We start from the raw sequence: 13,480 nt of genomic DNA on the forward strand, positions 1-13,480 counted from the left end.
TCTTAACACGTCGGGCTACTTCAGCCGGAAAGTTAGCTGTTTTAACGGTTTTGTAATCACAAAATAAATAGTATGTTCATTGCAGCAGATGAGATATGTTGATAAAACACTTAAAAAATATTGAGCCTACTTTTTTAAAACATTTTTTAGCCAATTTCAGCTGTGCATGGACCACTTCCGGGTCATGATCGACGTTTCATACTGCGGTAGGATGTACTAAAAAGAATCGACATATGTATGTAATCTCTAAAAAGCGCAGCTCTGTTTTAATTCATTATTCCGCTTTTTATAACTATCATCTTATTGATTTAGTTGGCGTTAAGGTTTAGGGCTTGAGTGAAAATCAGCGTAAATAACGAATACTAGCATGTCAGCTAGCGTTAGGCTTTTATTTTGAAGCTCTTTTTGTGACCCGGAAGTGGATGTGTATCGAAATAAACGCGTCCTGCAGTAAGAGGGCAAATATTCACCAGCTAGGTGACTAACAATTAGAGTCCCTACATCAGAGTCGAAATACTTAAATGTATTCAACCACCTTTGTTGTTGGAATGAATGAGCGAAATCTATAAAGAAGCTTATTTAGGCGGAAACCGTTTTGTTCTCCGCGATGAATGGCAGTAAACACGCAAACAGCGAGAGGTTTGTAGCAGTGCGGATGGCTGCGGGAACCAAATCGTCCTTCTGCCGTTCGTCTCATCAATGACCATGGATGTCAGAGCGGTAGTAGAGTTCGCTGCGGCTACCAGAGGCCTTTCTCTGGTTTTACAGGTCAGTTATTTGTTTATTCAGTCCTAATAACGGCTGACACTTTGATTGTTTAAACTATGGCAGACATATTAGTGTCTTTAATTTGGTCATGATTCACTTAAAAAAAAAAAATCTGCGAAGCTTTTACCAAATAGATAAGAGCCACGCCAGTTACTCTAAATTGTCATTAAATACTGTCGTTAAATACTGCCACCTGGGGCGGTCCTAGACCAGTGTATGCTGGGGGTGGGGGGCACATCTATATTTCCAGATAAATCCTTAAAGACAGGACAGATTTCATGGCAAAAAAAAGCTATGCACATATTTATACATTAATTCATGGTTCTATAAAATATATACATTAAGAAAGTTGAATTGTTATTTATCGTTAATCCTTTTTAGGGCAAGTACATCTTATTTTGGCATTGACCAATTATGTGAGCCCTTGGATGATATATTATCTACTGTAAATAAAGTTGGAAAAAAAAGTTAATAAGTCAAAAAAAAAGAAGTAAAAAGCTAATTAAAAAGTAAAGTAAGAAAAATTAATAAGCCTAGTTAACAATTATATTTAGGTTTATAAACCAAAAAATGTATGTGCCAGCATCAGCATTAGGGGGTCAGCAACCCCTAGGGGTCCACGGAGGTACTGCATGGGGGTTATGAAAGTTTTGGTTGATTAGACTTTTTTTTATACCCCCCCCCCCTGCAATTTTTCCACTAATTGAAATGTTTTTAAATCCACATTAACATGAATAACACACTGTAGTAAACAGATAAATGGAGGCAGAAGACGTCTTTCAGTCATCAATGCACACATTTAGAGACACACAGGAGCTCTTTTAAGCTGGACACCATTTCATTCACAACACCTGTCCCATCAACTAGGAATCAGAAAAAGAAATACTTTAATAATCCCAGGGGGAAATTACTTTTGTTACATTAGTCCATCTGTAACAGAGTAACTATAGGACCAGTTTGATATAACACAATTTCATACAATATATGTATAATTAGGGGTCCCCGCTCCATCTCAGCATCAGTTTGCGGGTCAATGGCCTGTAAAACACTGAAGAACCCTACTCTAAGGTTATGCTGTACCAAAAAAATGTTTCTTTCATTTTGAGTGTTTTTCATTAATTTCTTATTGAAGCACTTTTTTTTATCTTTCTTAATATATTCGGCATTTCTTGTTATTACATTGACATTAATTTTTGCCATCAAAATATCCAGATTTTTTAATGTTACAAAGGTATTAAGGTCTTGTCATGGATTCTAATAACACTATTGGCTGGAAATTTGGATTTTCAAAGCATTTCTCCGGCTGCCCTATAAAGGGTTAACCACATAGAAGATTGCAGAGAGAAACTCTTCCCTATAAATCATAAAAAATAATCCTTAAAATGTCTGTATGTTTCCAGTTTATTTGTAGTATATTGTTGAAAATAATGATCACTGCTGCCACCCTCTGGTTTTGAGAAGAACTGCTTGTTCCAGAGGTGATGAATTACATCCAAATGGGCGAAGCAAATCATGCTGCTCCTCCAGCTCCGCCTTTGGTCTAGCTGTATAATATAATATAATGAATAATAACAAAGTTAAACTGTTTCTCCCCAGGCTGTCCTAAATGCTGCCATCCCTGACCATGACGCGGATGCCTTCAGCCCCCCACGGACAGAGGAGGCCTTGTACCTGGACTCTGCGGTGGACTGGTTATTCGGTGGCCTCTCCCACTGGGACGCAGAGCACTTCCTCTTCATCGCAGAGAGAGGATACCTATATGAGCACAACTTTGCCTTTTTCCCTCTTTTCCCCATCGTGCTGCGGGGCCTCGCTGAGACTCTTCTCTGGCCCCTCAGCAGCTGGCTCAGCATGAGGGGCCGCTTGCTCCTGGCTGTTGCTTTGGGGAACAGCGCCCTCTTCTTGCTGAGCGTGGTTGCCTTCTATGCCCTCAGCAGAGTGGTTCTTCAGGATCGACGCCTTGCTCTGCTCTCCAGCTTCCTGTACTGCTTTACGCCTGCCAATGTGTTCATGACAGCCGGTTACTCGGAGAGTCTGTTTGCAGCGCTCACCTTTGGTGGTCTGTTCCTCCTGGAGAAAAGCTTCACGCTCAGAGCCTGCTTAGCCCTTAGCATCGCCACGGCGGCACGGTCAAACGGACTGGTTAACATAGGCTTTCTTCTGTATCTGCCTTCACTGCATGCCATTTCCCAGATCCGTGTGTATCGTGCAACAACTAAAGGTCACAGTAAAGTGCTCCACTATATCTTGGTGGTGGTCCGTCTTCTGTTCACCTCCCTCTTTGGAACGGCTGTCATTGCTCTCCCCTTCTGCGCTTTCCAATATTATGGCTACAGGACGTTTTGCACCCCGTCCACCTCCCTGGAGCAGATCCATCCGGCTCTCTTATCCCTGGGTGAGCGGAAGGGCTACAGGGTTCCAGATGAAAACAGCCCGCCGCCCCTCTGGTGCCTCAGACCTCTCCCCCTGCTTTATTCACACATTCAGGACGTTTACTGGGACGTGGGCTTCCTCCGTTACTTTGAGCTGAAGCAGATACCGAATTTTATTCTGGCTATGCCCATGGCTACCCTCGCTATTATGGCCGCCTATGCATATTTTCATGCTAATACAGAGCTGTGTTTAAGGCTTGGACTTTGGGGGACTGGACTGGAGAAACCTACACCAGGATTCTTTAACCCAAAAGTCTTTGTGTATGTTGTGCATTCTACCGTTCTCCTAGTGTTTGGAACCCTGTGCATGCATGTGCAGGTGAGGAGAAAAAAAACACACTGTTTCTGTAATCAGAGTTTGAACTATGGGTGTTTATAAACTCAGTTATTTTTGTTTCAGGTTCTCACCAGATTCATGGCCTCTTCATCTCCTGTGCCCTTCTGGATAAGCGCCCACCTACTCCTCCTCAACGAGCCATTTCTCCATCGAAGGAAAAGCTCTAACCCCAACGTGCAGCTGCAGACTGATCTTAAAAACTCCTGCGGGCACAAACCTCAGAACCCCATCCTTGCTCTGCTTCCACATTTTAAAACTTGCTCTCCCACCACGCAGAGCATCCTGGGCTACTTCCTCTCATACTGGATACTGGGCCTTGCTTTGCATTGCAACTTCTTGCCTTGGACTTGATTTATTAAAATAATCGGAGGATAAAAGCGATATTTCTGCATAGGTTGTTCCTGCAGAATAAATCTTTTTAACTTTTAATATACAATGGTGAAGGTACAGTTTGCCTTGGGGAAAAAAAACATGACTTGAGAAAATATTTTTATGAATGCCTGATTTAAAAAAAAAAAAAAAAGATATGTTGTCACCAAATATGAGATGCTCTGTAAAAAAAAAAAATTATGCTGCATTATCAGGGATCTAAGAAAATTAGGTTTGCTGATAGTATTCCAGTTTGGTTGCATGGTTGTGCGGGGGGCGGGGGCATTGAAACTTGAAGAGGAAATGAAAGGGTTTGCTGTCTGCTCCACTGCATGTCTAAAATATTCTCAAAAGCTTATGATTTATATTTAAATCGATATCAAGATTTGGAGTAAGTTTTACGTTTTTATTTCAAATGTTTTTTTTAGGCACTGATGTATTTGAAAATGTGTTTCATTATTAAATATTCATCAAAAGGTGGCTTTAAATTAAAGGTTGTTAAAACAGCCATTAAAAACTGGCTTTTGGTTACTATTGAGGAATTTACCTATGAAATTTATTTTTGGCTTTACTAAGGGCCTTTCTTGAAGGTATTGTGGAGGATTTTCTTGAATTTTTGAAAAGACCCGCCCTCTCCACTTTAAAAAAATGCACATGCACAACCCTGCAGCCACTCACGAGAGGGAACGCCTGGTAAACGCATGCGGGAGCGTGCATCAGCCCATTTCTCCTTGTGCACGCTCTGTTTAAAAGTTGCTGTTTGCAACTCTCATACAAACTTACTTTCCAAAAGAAGATTAGCAATTTTAGCACCGTCAGACTCACCACCAGTAACTGAAAATGTAGACGTAGGGCGGCCTTATGTAAACCAGAATCACCAGAATGATTGACAATTAAGAGGACCGCTTATTTTGATGATCCACCTGGAGAAAGAACATCCTCCATTATACCTGTAAGAGTTCAACCATTACACCATTAAGACTCAATTCTTGACTACAGTGTAAGAAAAATAATAAATTACCTGCCACATGTATTTCTTTACATTTTTCACAGACAGTTAAATCATCACCATCTTCAAAATTAAATTCAAGTCTTTAAGCAATATACAAACCAGCAAGGCTATCTATTTACAACAGACAATGTGACCTATCATTTTTTTGTAGTGGATTCAATTAAACGATACTTTGACAAAGTGACAGAATAAATGCAAATCAATCAATTTTTAAATGACTAGCCTTTGCAAAAGAAACCTAACTTGTGAAACTATAAATATATATATATATATAAAAGGTTGATACCCCTTGTTAAATGAAGGAAAAAAAAAAAAACACAATGGTCGCTTAAAATAACTTGAATCTGAGAGAAATAAATCAAAATTCTATGAAAAATGAAAGTCAGGAGCTGCTTTTTGACCATGCTTCAACAGAGGGAAAAAATACAACAAACCCATGAAACAGGCCTGGAGAAAATGATGGTACACTTAACATTTCGCACGACCTTTTGAGTCAGTCGATGAAATCAAACAGTTCCTGTAGCTGTCAATAAAATGTCTGCTCCTCTCAGCGGGGATTTTTAACCCTCATGAGCAAACTGCTCCAGTTGTCTCCAGTTTGAAGGGTCCCTATCCTAGACACCATGTTTCAGCTCCTTCCAATGATGCTCAACAGGATTTATGTCAGGGTCATAATAGAGCACTTCAGAATAGCCCATTGTTTTCCTCTCTTGGGACATTATCCTGTTAAAAGACCAATGACCTGCGACTGAGACCAAGCTTCTGACACTGAGCAGCCCACTTCTCTCTAGAATCCCTTGATAATCTTTAGATTTCATTTTACCCTGCAGGTTATCAAGACACCCTGTGCCAAATGAAGCAAAGCAGCCACAGAGAATAACAGAGCCTCTTCCGTGTTTCACAGTAGGGACAGTCTTCTTGTCTTGATAAGTTTAATTTTTCCATCAGTGAACATAGACCTCTTATCTGTCCATGGAACAATCCATGTCACCAAGCCCTATATATACACTATATTGCCAAAAGTATTTGCTCACCTGCCTTGACTCACATATGAGCTTAAGTGACATCCCGTTCCTAATCCATAGGGTTCAATATGACGTCGGTCCACCCTTTGCAGCTAGAACAGCTTCAACTCTTCTGGGAAGGCTGTCCACAAGGTTTAGGAGTGTGTTTATGGGAATTTTTGACCATTCTTCCAGAAGCGCATTTGTGAGGTCGCACACTGATGTTGGACGAGAAGGCCTGGCTCTCAGTCTCCGCTCTAATTCATCCCAAAGGTGTTCTATCGGGTTGAGGTCAGGACTCTGTGCAGGCCAGTCAAGTTCATCCACACCAGACTCTGTCATCCATGTCTTTATGGACCTTGCTTTGTGCACTGGTGCACAGTCATGTTGGAAGAGGAAGGGGCCAGCTCCAAACTGTTCCCACAAAGTTGGGAGCATGGAATTGTCCAAAATGTCTTGGTATGCTGAAGCATTCAGAGTTCCTTTCACTGGAACTAAGGGGCCAAGCCCAGCTCCTGAAAAACAACCCCACACCATAATCCCCCCTCCACCAAACTTTACACTTGGCACAATGCAGTCAGACAAGTACCGTTCTCCTGGCAACCGCCAAACCCAGACCCGTCCATCAGATTGCCAGATGGAGAAGCGCGATTCGTCACTCCAGAGAACGCGTCTCCACTGCTCTAGAGTCCAGTGGCGGCGTGCTTTACACCACCGCATCCGACGCTTTGCATTGCACTTGGTGATGTATGGCTTGGATGCAGCTGCTCGACCATGGAAACCCATTCCATGAAGCTCTCTGCGCACTGTTCTTGAGCTAATCTGAAGGCCACATGAAGTTTGGAGGTCTGTAGTGATTGACTCTGCAGAAAGTTGGCGACCTCTTCGCACTATGCGCGTCAGCATCCGCTGACCCCGCTCCGTCAGTTTACGTGGCCTACCACTTCGTGGCTGAGTTGCTGTCGTTCCCAAACACTTCCATTTTCTTATAATACAGCTGACAGTTGACTGTGGAATATTTAGGAGCGAGGAAATTTCACGACTGGATTTGTTGCACAGGTGGCATCCTATCACAGTTCCACGCTGGAATTCACTGAGCTCCTGAGAGCGACCCATTCTTTCACAAATGTTTGTAAAAACAGTCTGCATGCCTAGGTGCTTGAATTTATACACCTGTGGCCATGGAAGTGATTGGAACACCTGATTCCAATAATTTGGATGGGTGAGCAAATACTTTTGGCAATATAGTGTATATATATATATATATATATATATATATATATATATATATATATATATATATATATATATATATATATATATAGCACCACTGACAGATTAGAAGATTGAAGACACCTGTGTTGCCAATTAGTGGAAACACCTAGATTTAAAATGTCCCTTTGGTCATAAGAATTGTTCGTACCAAAAACGTATTTCTTATAATACAAAATAAAAAAATAGAATGTAGGTGAAGTGAGCCTGGGTTTCTGCACACGTCTGTACAGTCGGTGGCGGTATGCACCTTAACGTTGGTTGCGATTCACCATAATAGAAAAGAAGAAATTTGTTCCTAAATCCTTTGTATGAGTGATTTAGGAGAAAATATCGCAATCACCATATTTCTCTGATTTCTAATCTCTCAGCTACAAATTTACCTACGAAAGCTCCGTACTTAGAGTAGGAGTCCTGTGCAATCAGTCAGCTGTTATCCAAATCAAATTTTTCCTTAAATTACTATATTTGTTTTACCTAGAACCAATTTTAGTAAGCTACATCATTATATTAATATGCAACTGTGCAATTATAAATGAAATTTTTATTCACTGATAACAGATTAGTTATTACACTTGCAGCAGGGATGTTGGGGAGCATTTTTCTTTTTTTTGAACTTCATCTGTATTATAATTTTTCTTTTTTTACTTTTGTAACAGTGCAACCACATCATTTACAGTTCTTCACCGCCTGTCTTTTTCTGGTCCTTTAATTCTGCTGCCTTATTGTCCAGCCTTATATAGAATTATATGGGTGGTGATTATGTAAATCACACAGGTGGACTGCATCACATTCATGAGGATCATTTACTGAAGTTACTAACGTTTGTTGAATCTGATGTGGCGCGTTCGTAAGGGCTTAGGGTAGGAGAAAAAATAAATGTATGACAAGAATATGAAAATGTTGTTGCATTAGGCTGAATATATTCAGCCTGGGGTACCATAATTTTTGTCTTAGCCTGTTTTATGGGTTTATTTTATTTTCTTTTATCATTCTGTTGAAGCATGGTTAAAAATTAATGTCTGACCTTCATTTATCTATTTTTTTTATAGAATTATCATTATTACTTTAGTCTGATTCAAGCTATTCCCATGACAATTATGTTTTTTTCTTTCCTTAAACCAGGGCCACCAACAATTTTGTCCACCAGGTGCGTCAGTAGCAAAGCAAAGGCAAAAAGAGACACTTTACAGTGAAGGAGAACTCTTGAAAAAGCAGAGCTGCTCTTCTACAACAAATTAAATAAAAAATTTGAAAAATAGATAGAAAAACATCACTGAAAGATCATCAAATAACAGCATGGTTGTAGAAACACCAAATAGCAAAAATGTTCAACCTAACAGCATGGTAGCTGGGAGGATCTTTGATAGCGTTCCTTTGTGCACCAAGGGATGTAGTAGTCTGTAGCAGTCACTGAAGGATCTCTCCAATTCTGTGGCAGCTTTTGGATGTGGTCGCTGTCCCTGGTCCTGATTGGCTGAAGATGACCAGCTCTTAGATCCAGGCTCACCACCAATGAAGATCAAGATCTTTGTCACGCTGCAAATAACCTCCCTGCAGACATCCCTGATGGAAGGACTCAAAACAGTTTTAACAGAGAAATAAATTATATAGTCATTTGGTCTTCTTTACTCCCTACAAAAGAAAGGAAAAGGCTATTAGTGTTTCTAAAACAAAAATAAACATGTTTGACCTGTGAAAGGAAATACACATACTTTAACTGGCGCTCCAGAAGTAGAATTTCTAGGTCTGCTTTCCTGATTTGGCGGTCCAGATACAGCATTTCTTTATCCGTTTTCTCAATGGTCTTAAGGAGATGGTGCCTGTATAACTCATTTACTGGTAACTGGGAAAACAAATCGTAATTTTCAGCACCTTTAAAGATAAGTTTAAAAGTGGTGTTTAGAAGAAAAAAAAAACCCTACTTTGTTAAGCTTTGCTGTGGAGCTGGAAGGAACCTCATTCTGGTGGCGATCAGCTGTTCTCTGTCAGAGAAAAACAAAGTTTCAAAAAACAAAATATGTAGACAAGTGGAGAGTTAATGGCAGCAAGTAGACAGAATGCTCATATCTACTTCAGGGGGAACCTCTGCCTCCTTTTTGGTGCTGCAACTTGACTGAGCATCCTCCTCCTGTGGCGTAAAAGGGGAAATCATGATTCAGTAACGATCTAACAGCTTCACTAAGCAGCAAAAGCAGAGTACTTACAGCTGTAGCTGTGGCTGGAGGCTCCACGATGTAAAAAACGTCCTCTGTAACTATGAGAAGGAGAAAGGTCGGTTACTAACACGCATGAACAGCTACATGTGCCTGCATAGGACGTTAGGTACCTGTGTTCTGATTGGGGCCCGGTTCAGGTGAGTTGTGTCCAGAGAGGCCTTCAGAACCCGTCGTGGGCGAGTTCTGGCAGATGGCCAGCCCCTCGTCCTCTGTCAGGGGCGGTATCAGTAGCTCGCCGTCGATCTTATAAGCCTCGAACCGTTTTCTGTTGACTGGGTGTGAATCCAGATTATTCTTCTATTTATTTTGATTGAACTCCTAAAATGTATGACTCCAACATATTTATGACCATAGATTTCTTTTTGATGTGGTCACATGCTAAACCTGAAGTTATGGGGCATTACAGTGGTATTCACACTCATTTTCAGAATCATACCACAAAATTAGGGCTGGGCAATTTATTGCATGTGCTTACATTTGCAATATAATCGCAATTTAACAAAGGCACACATATTTAATCACACTATAAATAACAAGAGTAAGACACTAAATTTCTCCCTCCAGCCCTTTAGGTGGTGATTAAATACCTGAAGTGGGTTTGTCACCGCACAGAACGATAGAAAAAGTTGCAGCTAACACGCAGATCCATGTATGGAAGTAGAAGTAAATACTTTTTACCACAATGTTAAAAGTAAAGTCCTGTAAATATGGACTCTGGTTAAGCAAAATTTCAAAAAGTGAAAGCCTGGGGTGAAACATCTTCAAGTTTGGGGTCAGTGCAAAGGAAAATTGAAATAAAATTGCGATCGCAATTTTGATTACAAATTATCAAAATTTAGATTTTTGGTAAAATGGTTCAGCCTTCCACAAAATGTCAGTGGATTTTATATAAAACACTGACACAAAGAAGTGCATGATTATGAGGAGCAAGGAAAATTATATATGGTTTGGATTATCCTTTACAAATAATAAAGCGGTTAAATTCAGATAATGAAATATTTCCAGATTTGTCTTTTCCCACTAAATGATGAAGATGGAAGAAGTCTAAGATCCAACCATGACTTGATACACAAGGAGTCACAAATAGACAAAAAAAATAAATAAACTAGATTGATGGTTGCTGAGAAAAATAAATGCACACCATACATTTCAGATTTCCACTTTGTACTAGAATATACTTTACAGGGGGCAGTTCTAGACAGGGGCCCACAGGGGCCAGTGCTCCTGTGTCCTGACCCATGTTACAGCCCCTGTACTAAATACAGGTTACAAGAAATACAAGATTAATTTTCATCTTTTTTATCAAGTCTGACTCCTGCAGTTCCAGAGCCATAAAGGTGCGTTCACACCAAACACGTTCTGGTCGTCAAAAGCACTTAAACGTCTGAGTCAAATGCCGTCAAGATGCTTTAACCGTTCGAAGCTCTGGATTTTCTGCATGCTTGTTCTTTATCAGCTCTGTTCTCTCGGTGCAGTCTAGAGAACAACTCGGCTTTATTTGCTTTGAGGCATTGAAACAAAATATCTTAATACATTTTTAAACGCGAAAGTGCACCTCAACACTTCATCTGTGCAGTCAGTTCATCAGCATTAGGATCTAATTTGTTCTTTATGTGCTGGGACTCCCCAGTGAAAGCTTCCCGCTGCTGTTCATAGGCTGAAATATAAAGTATAGTTTTTTTCAAGTTTTTGGTAAAAAATACAAGAGCTAGATTATTAAATCAAATATTTTTTGCCAGCAGGTTTTAACATTTTCAGGTGTATTTAGCAACTGTTTCGCCACAGTGCCGTAAGGAAATAAGTAATAATAATCATCAGAGCTTGCTCTCTTTTTTTGCATAACAATCCATTCTTCTGGCTTTTTAAAACCTGTGGAGTTTAACCCCTTTATATTTATTTTTCACCCACAGACAGCTTTGCAGAAGCGATCGCAGTTTGCATGTTGGGTCTGTATAACAGAAAAACTCCTGGAATAGCTTTTGTGATTGGTTGACGCTCTGCGTCAAGCTGCAAAAGTACACATTCCTGAACTCCAGCGTTGAATGCTGGGATGCCAGTATGCTCAGACGCTCAAACCCACTTCAGGGTCTGTCGACGCTGCTTGATGCTGTCCATCATAGATTTTGCATATAATTCAGATCCTTGGAAGTCCCCAACACGTTTGGTGTTAATGTACCATTAGTAACTCTTTGGCTCACTTACTATATCAAATAGTTAACTATTTTCCCATTAAAATATTTTCATTTTGTGTCCCTATAAATATCCATCCATCCATCTTTGCTTAATCCCAACTGGGGTCGCGAGGGGTGCTGGTGTCTATCTCCAGCTGTATACTGGTGTCTATCTCCAGCTGTATACGGGCGAGAGGCAGGGTACACCCTGGACAGGTCACCAGTCCATCGCAGGGTAACACAGAGGCAAACACACCTAAGAATTTAGAGAAGCCAGTTAACCCAAATTAACCAAACAGTCATGTTTTTGGACTGTGGGAGGAAGCTGGAGTACCTGGAGAGAACCCACACATGCTCAGGGAGACATGCAAACTCCATGCAGAAAGACCCCGGCCGGGAATCGAACCCACAACCTTCTTGCTGCAAAACAGCAGCCCCCGATAAATACCCCCCAAAACAAATAGAAAAAAAAAAAAAAAAAAACACTTGCCCCACCCCTTGATAAATTGGTTCTAGAACTCCAGTGAACATATTGTTTTATGGTTGGGAGTGGAGGAAAGGTTCAACAGAAATTAATACTTCTGCCTGTTTGGAATCTAAATTAATCAATACAATCTTGAATTAAATACTTCATTAATAATAACTATATGCATATGTCTTACCTTTCTTAATCATATTTTTATACTTCGTTTTCAGTTGCATCCAAGTCCGTTTTTCTCCAGATGAATTACACCTAAATGAAAACTGCAGTTTTATTTTCCTCCCTTTTATCTGCTGTCAAATAAAGATCAAAGGACAATGCTGCGTTCAAACTCACGCATTGACTCGGGCAGCGATGTGCTTCCATGCAGCCTGTCTGGCTTTAGCGTCTACTGCTTTGTTGCTCTTCTTCCGAAATATATGAGCATGCTCCTCATAAAGTTGAAGGAGGAGCCGCAGCTCCAGAGGAGTGAAGTAGCTGGATCTCTTTTTGGAGAGGTTGCCGTGAGCATCAGCAGGTTGAGCCGCTGCAGCGCTGCTACCAGCGATCACCTCCGGATCAACCAACTCCGAGTCCATGGAGCTCATTGCGATCAGCTGTCCTGGATACCCGGAGTTTTCCCTCTTTGGGAACTTAACTCGGAATTTACAGATTGACCCAGAGTTTGTTTACCACAACCTCCCTTTAGGAATACTCCTCTTGTCCTTAAGAATTAACGTAAAACCCACGTGCGTCATCTTTACGTTCTCAGCGTCATAGATATAAACAACTAGACGCTGCAGGAAAGAAAGGGGGGTTATAGGGAGAAAATTAGCATTCTAAACATCTGAATGGGATTAAGAAAGGAATATTATTGAACAAAATTATTTAAAGAATAACGTTAACTTTAACCTTCAATCGTAGCTTATATGGTTTAATTCATATATAAGATTATTTAGATACTAGACAATCTACTTTTTAGGTACAGTATTAGTAATAAAAGCAAAAATTATAAAAATCAAACTAAAACTAAATTATTAAGTTTTACTAGCCAACCCTTTTAGGAATACTCTTGTTTAGAACAATGAGGTAGTAAAATGATTTATCAGGTGTGATAATTGCAAAAGTATGCACACCTCTTGAACTTTTTGATTAGCCTACATTTATAAATTGAATTCATCCAATAAATCAGAGGGGTCAGAATAAAGAAAATCATCAACCAGTAATGGTCCCGAGACACTTTAAAAAAAATTATAATCTGTTACTTTAAACAGAACTTAAAAAGTAGGTTTTTGTGCATCCATGTTATACACTGAGTAAAAAAAAAAATAATAATAATAATTTTATTTTTCCATTTTAAGTAGAAAACAACAATCGTTCAGTTCGGTATAGAGACAATTTCCTGATTCACCTATTTTATAAAACACTTGAACTGA

General features: G+C 40.0%; 2 protein-coding genes across 2 annotated transcripts; one reads left to right on the forward strand and one right to left on the reverse strand.

Annotated features, from left to right (window-relative positions):
- Window positions 1-399: 399 nt before the first annotated feature.
- Window positions 400-4,073, forward strand: pigv (phosphatidylinositol glycan anchor biosynthesis, class V). Its single transcript, XM_038285386.1, has 3 exons — window positions 400-768; window positions 2,365-3,519; window positions 3,601-4,073. The coding sequence occupies exons 1-3, from the start codon at window positions 700-702 to the stop codon at window positions 3,886-3,888; spliced, it is 1,512 nt and encodes a 503-aa protein (XP_038141314.1). The 5' UTR covers window positions 400-699; the 3' UTR covers window positions 3,889-4,073.
- Window positions 4,074-7,197: 3,124 nt separating this feature from the next.
- Window positions 7,198-12,785, reverse strand: LOC119783744. The gene is made up of 8 exons (XM_038285392.1): window positions 12,402-12,785; window positions 12,247-12,317; window positions 9,524-9,685; window positions 9,402-9,451; window positions 9,269-9,325; window positions 9,120-9,179; window positions 8,910-9,040; window positions 7,198-8,829 (listed from the first exon to the last, which is right to left on the reverse strand). Exons 1-8 carry the CDS (start codon window positions 12,650-12,652, stop codon window positions 8,823-8,825), a joined length of 789 nt encoding a protein of 262 aa, XP_038141320.1. The 5' UTR covers window positions 12,653-12,785; the 3' UTR covers window positions 7,198-8,822.
- Between the last annotated feature and the right edge of the window lie 695 nt (window positions 12,786-13,480).

This window comes from Cyprinodon tularosa, unplaced genomic scaffold (genome assembly GCF_016077235.1).
Source record: "Cyprinodon tularosa strain WSP-4 unplaced genomic scaffold, ASM1607723v1 ctg210, whole genome shotgun sequence".
Taxonomy (NCBI): domain Eukaryota; kingdom Metazoa; phylum Chordata; class Actinopteri; order Cyprinodontiformes; family Cyprinodontidae; genus Cyprinodon; species Cyprinodon tularosa.

Bases quoted from the DNA above. Each gene is read 5' to 3' on its own strand.
- pigv (XM_038285386.1), top strand. From the start codon at position 700: ATGACCATGGATGTCAGAGCGGTAGTAGAGTTCGCTGCGGCTACCAGA. The intron at 769-2,364 runs GTCAGTTATTTG...GTTTCTCCCCAG, and splicing joins GCCTTTCTCTGGTTTTACAG to GCTGTCCTAAATGCTGCCAT. The intron at 3,520-3,600 runs GTGAGGAGAAAA...TTTTTGTTTCAG, and splicing joins CCCTGTGCATGCATGTGCAG to GTTCTCACCAGATTCATGGC.
- LOC119783744 (XM_038285392.1), bottom strand. From the start codon at position 12,652: ATGAGCTCCATGGACTCGGAGTTGGTTGATCCGGAGGTGATCGCTGGT. The intron at 9,686-12,246 runs GTAAGACATATG...ATTCACACCCAG, and splicing joins TAAAAATATGATTAAGAAAG to TCAACAGAAAACGGTTCGAG. The intron at 9,180-9,268 runs GTAGATATGAGC...TTTCTCTGACAG, and splicing joins AGGCAGAGGTTCCCCCTGAA to AGAACAGCTGATCGCCACCA.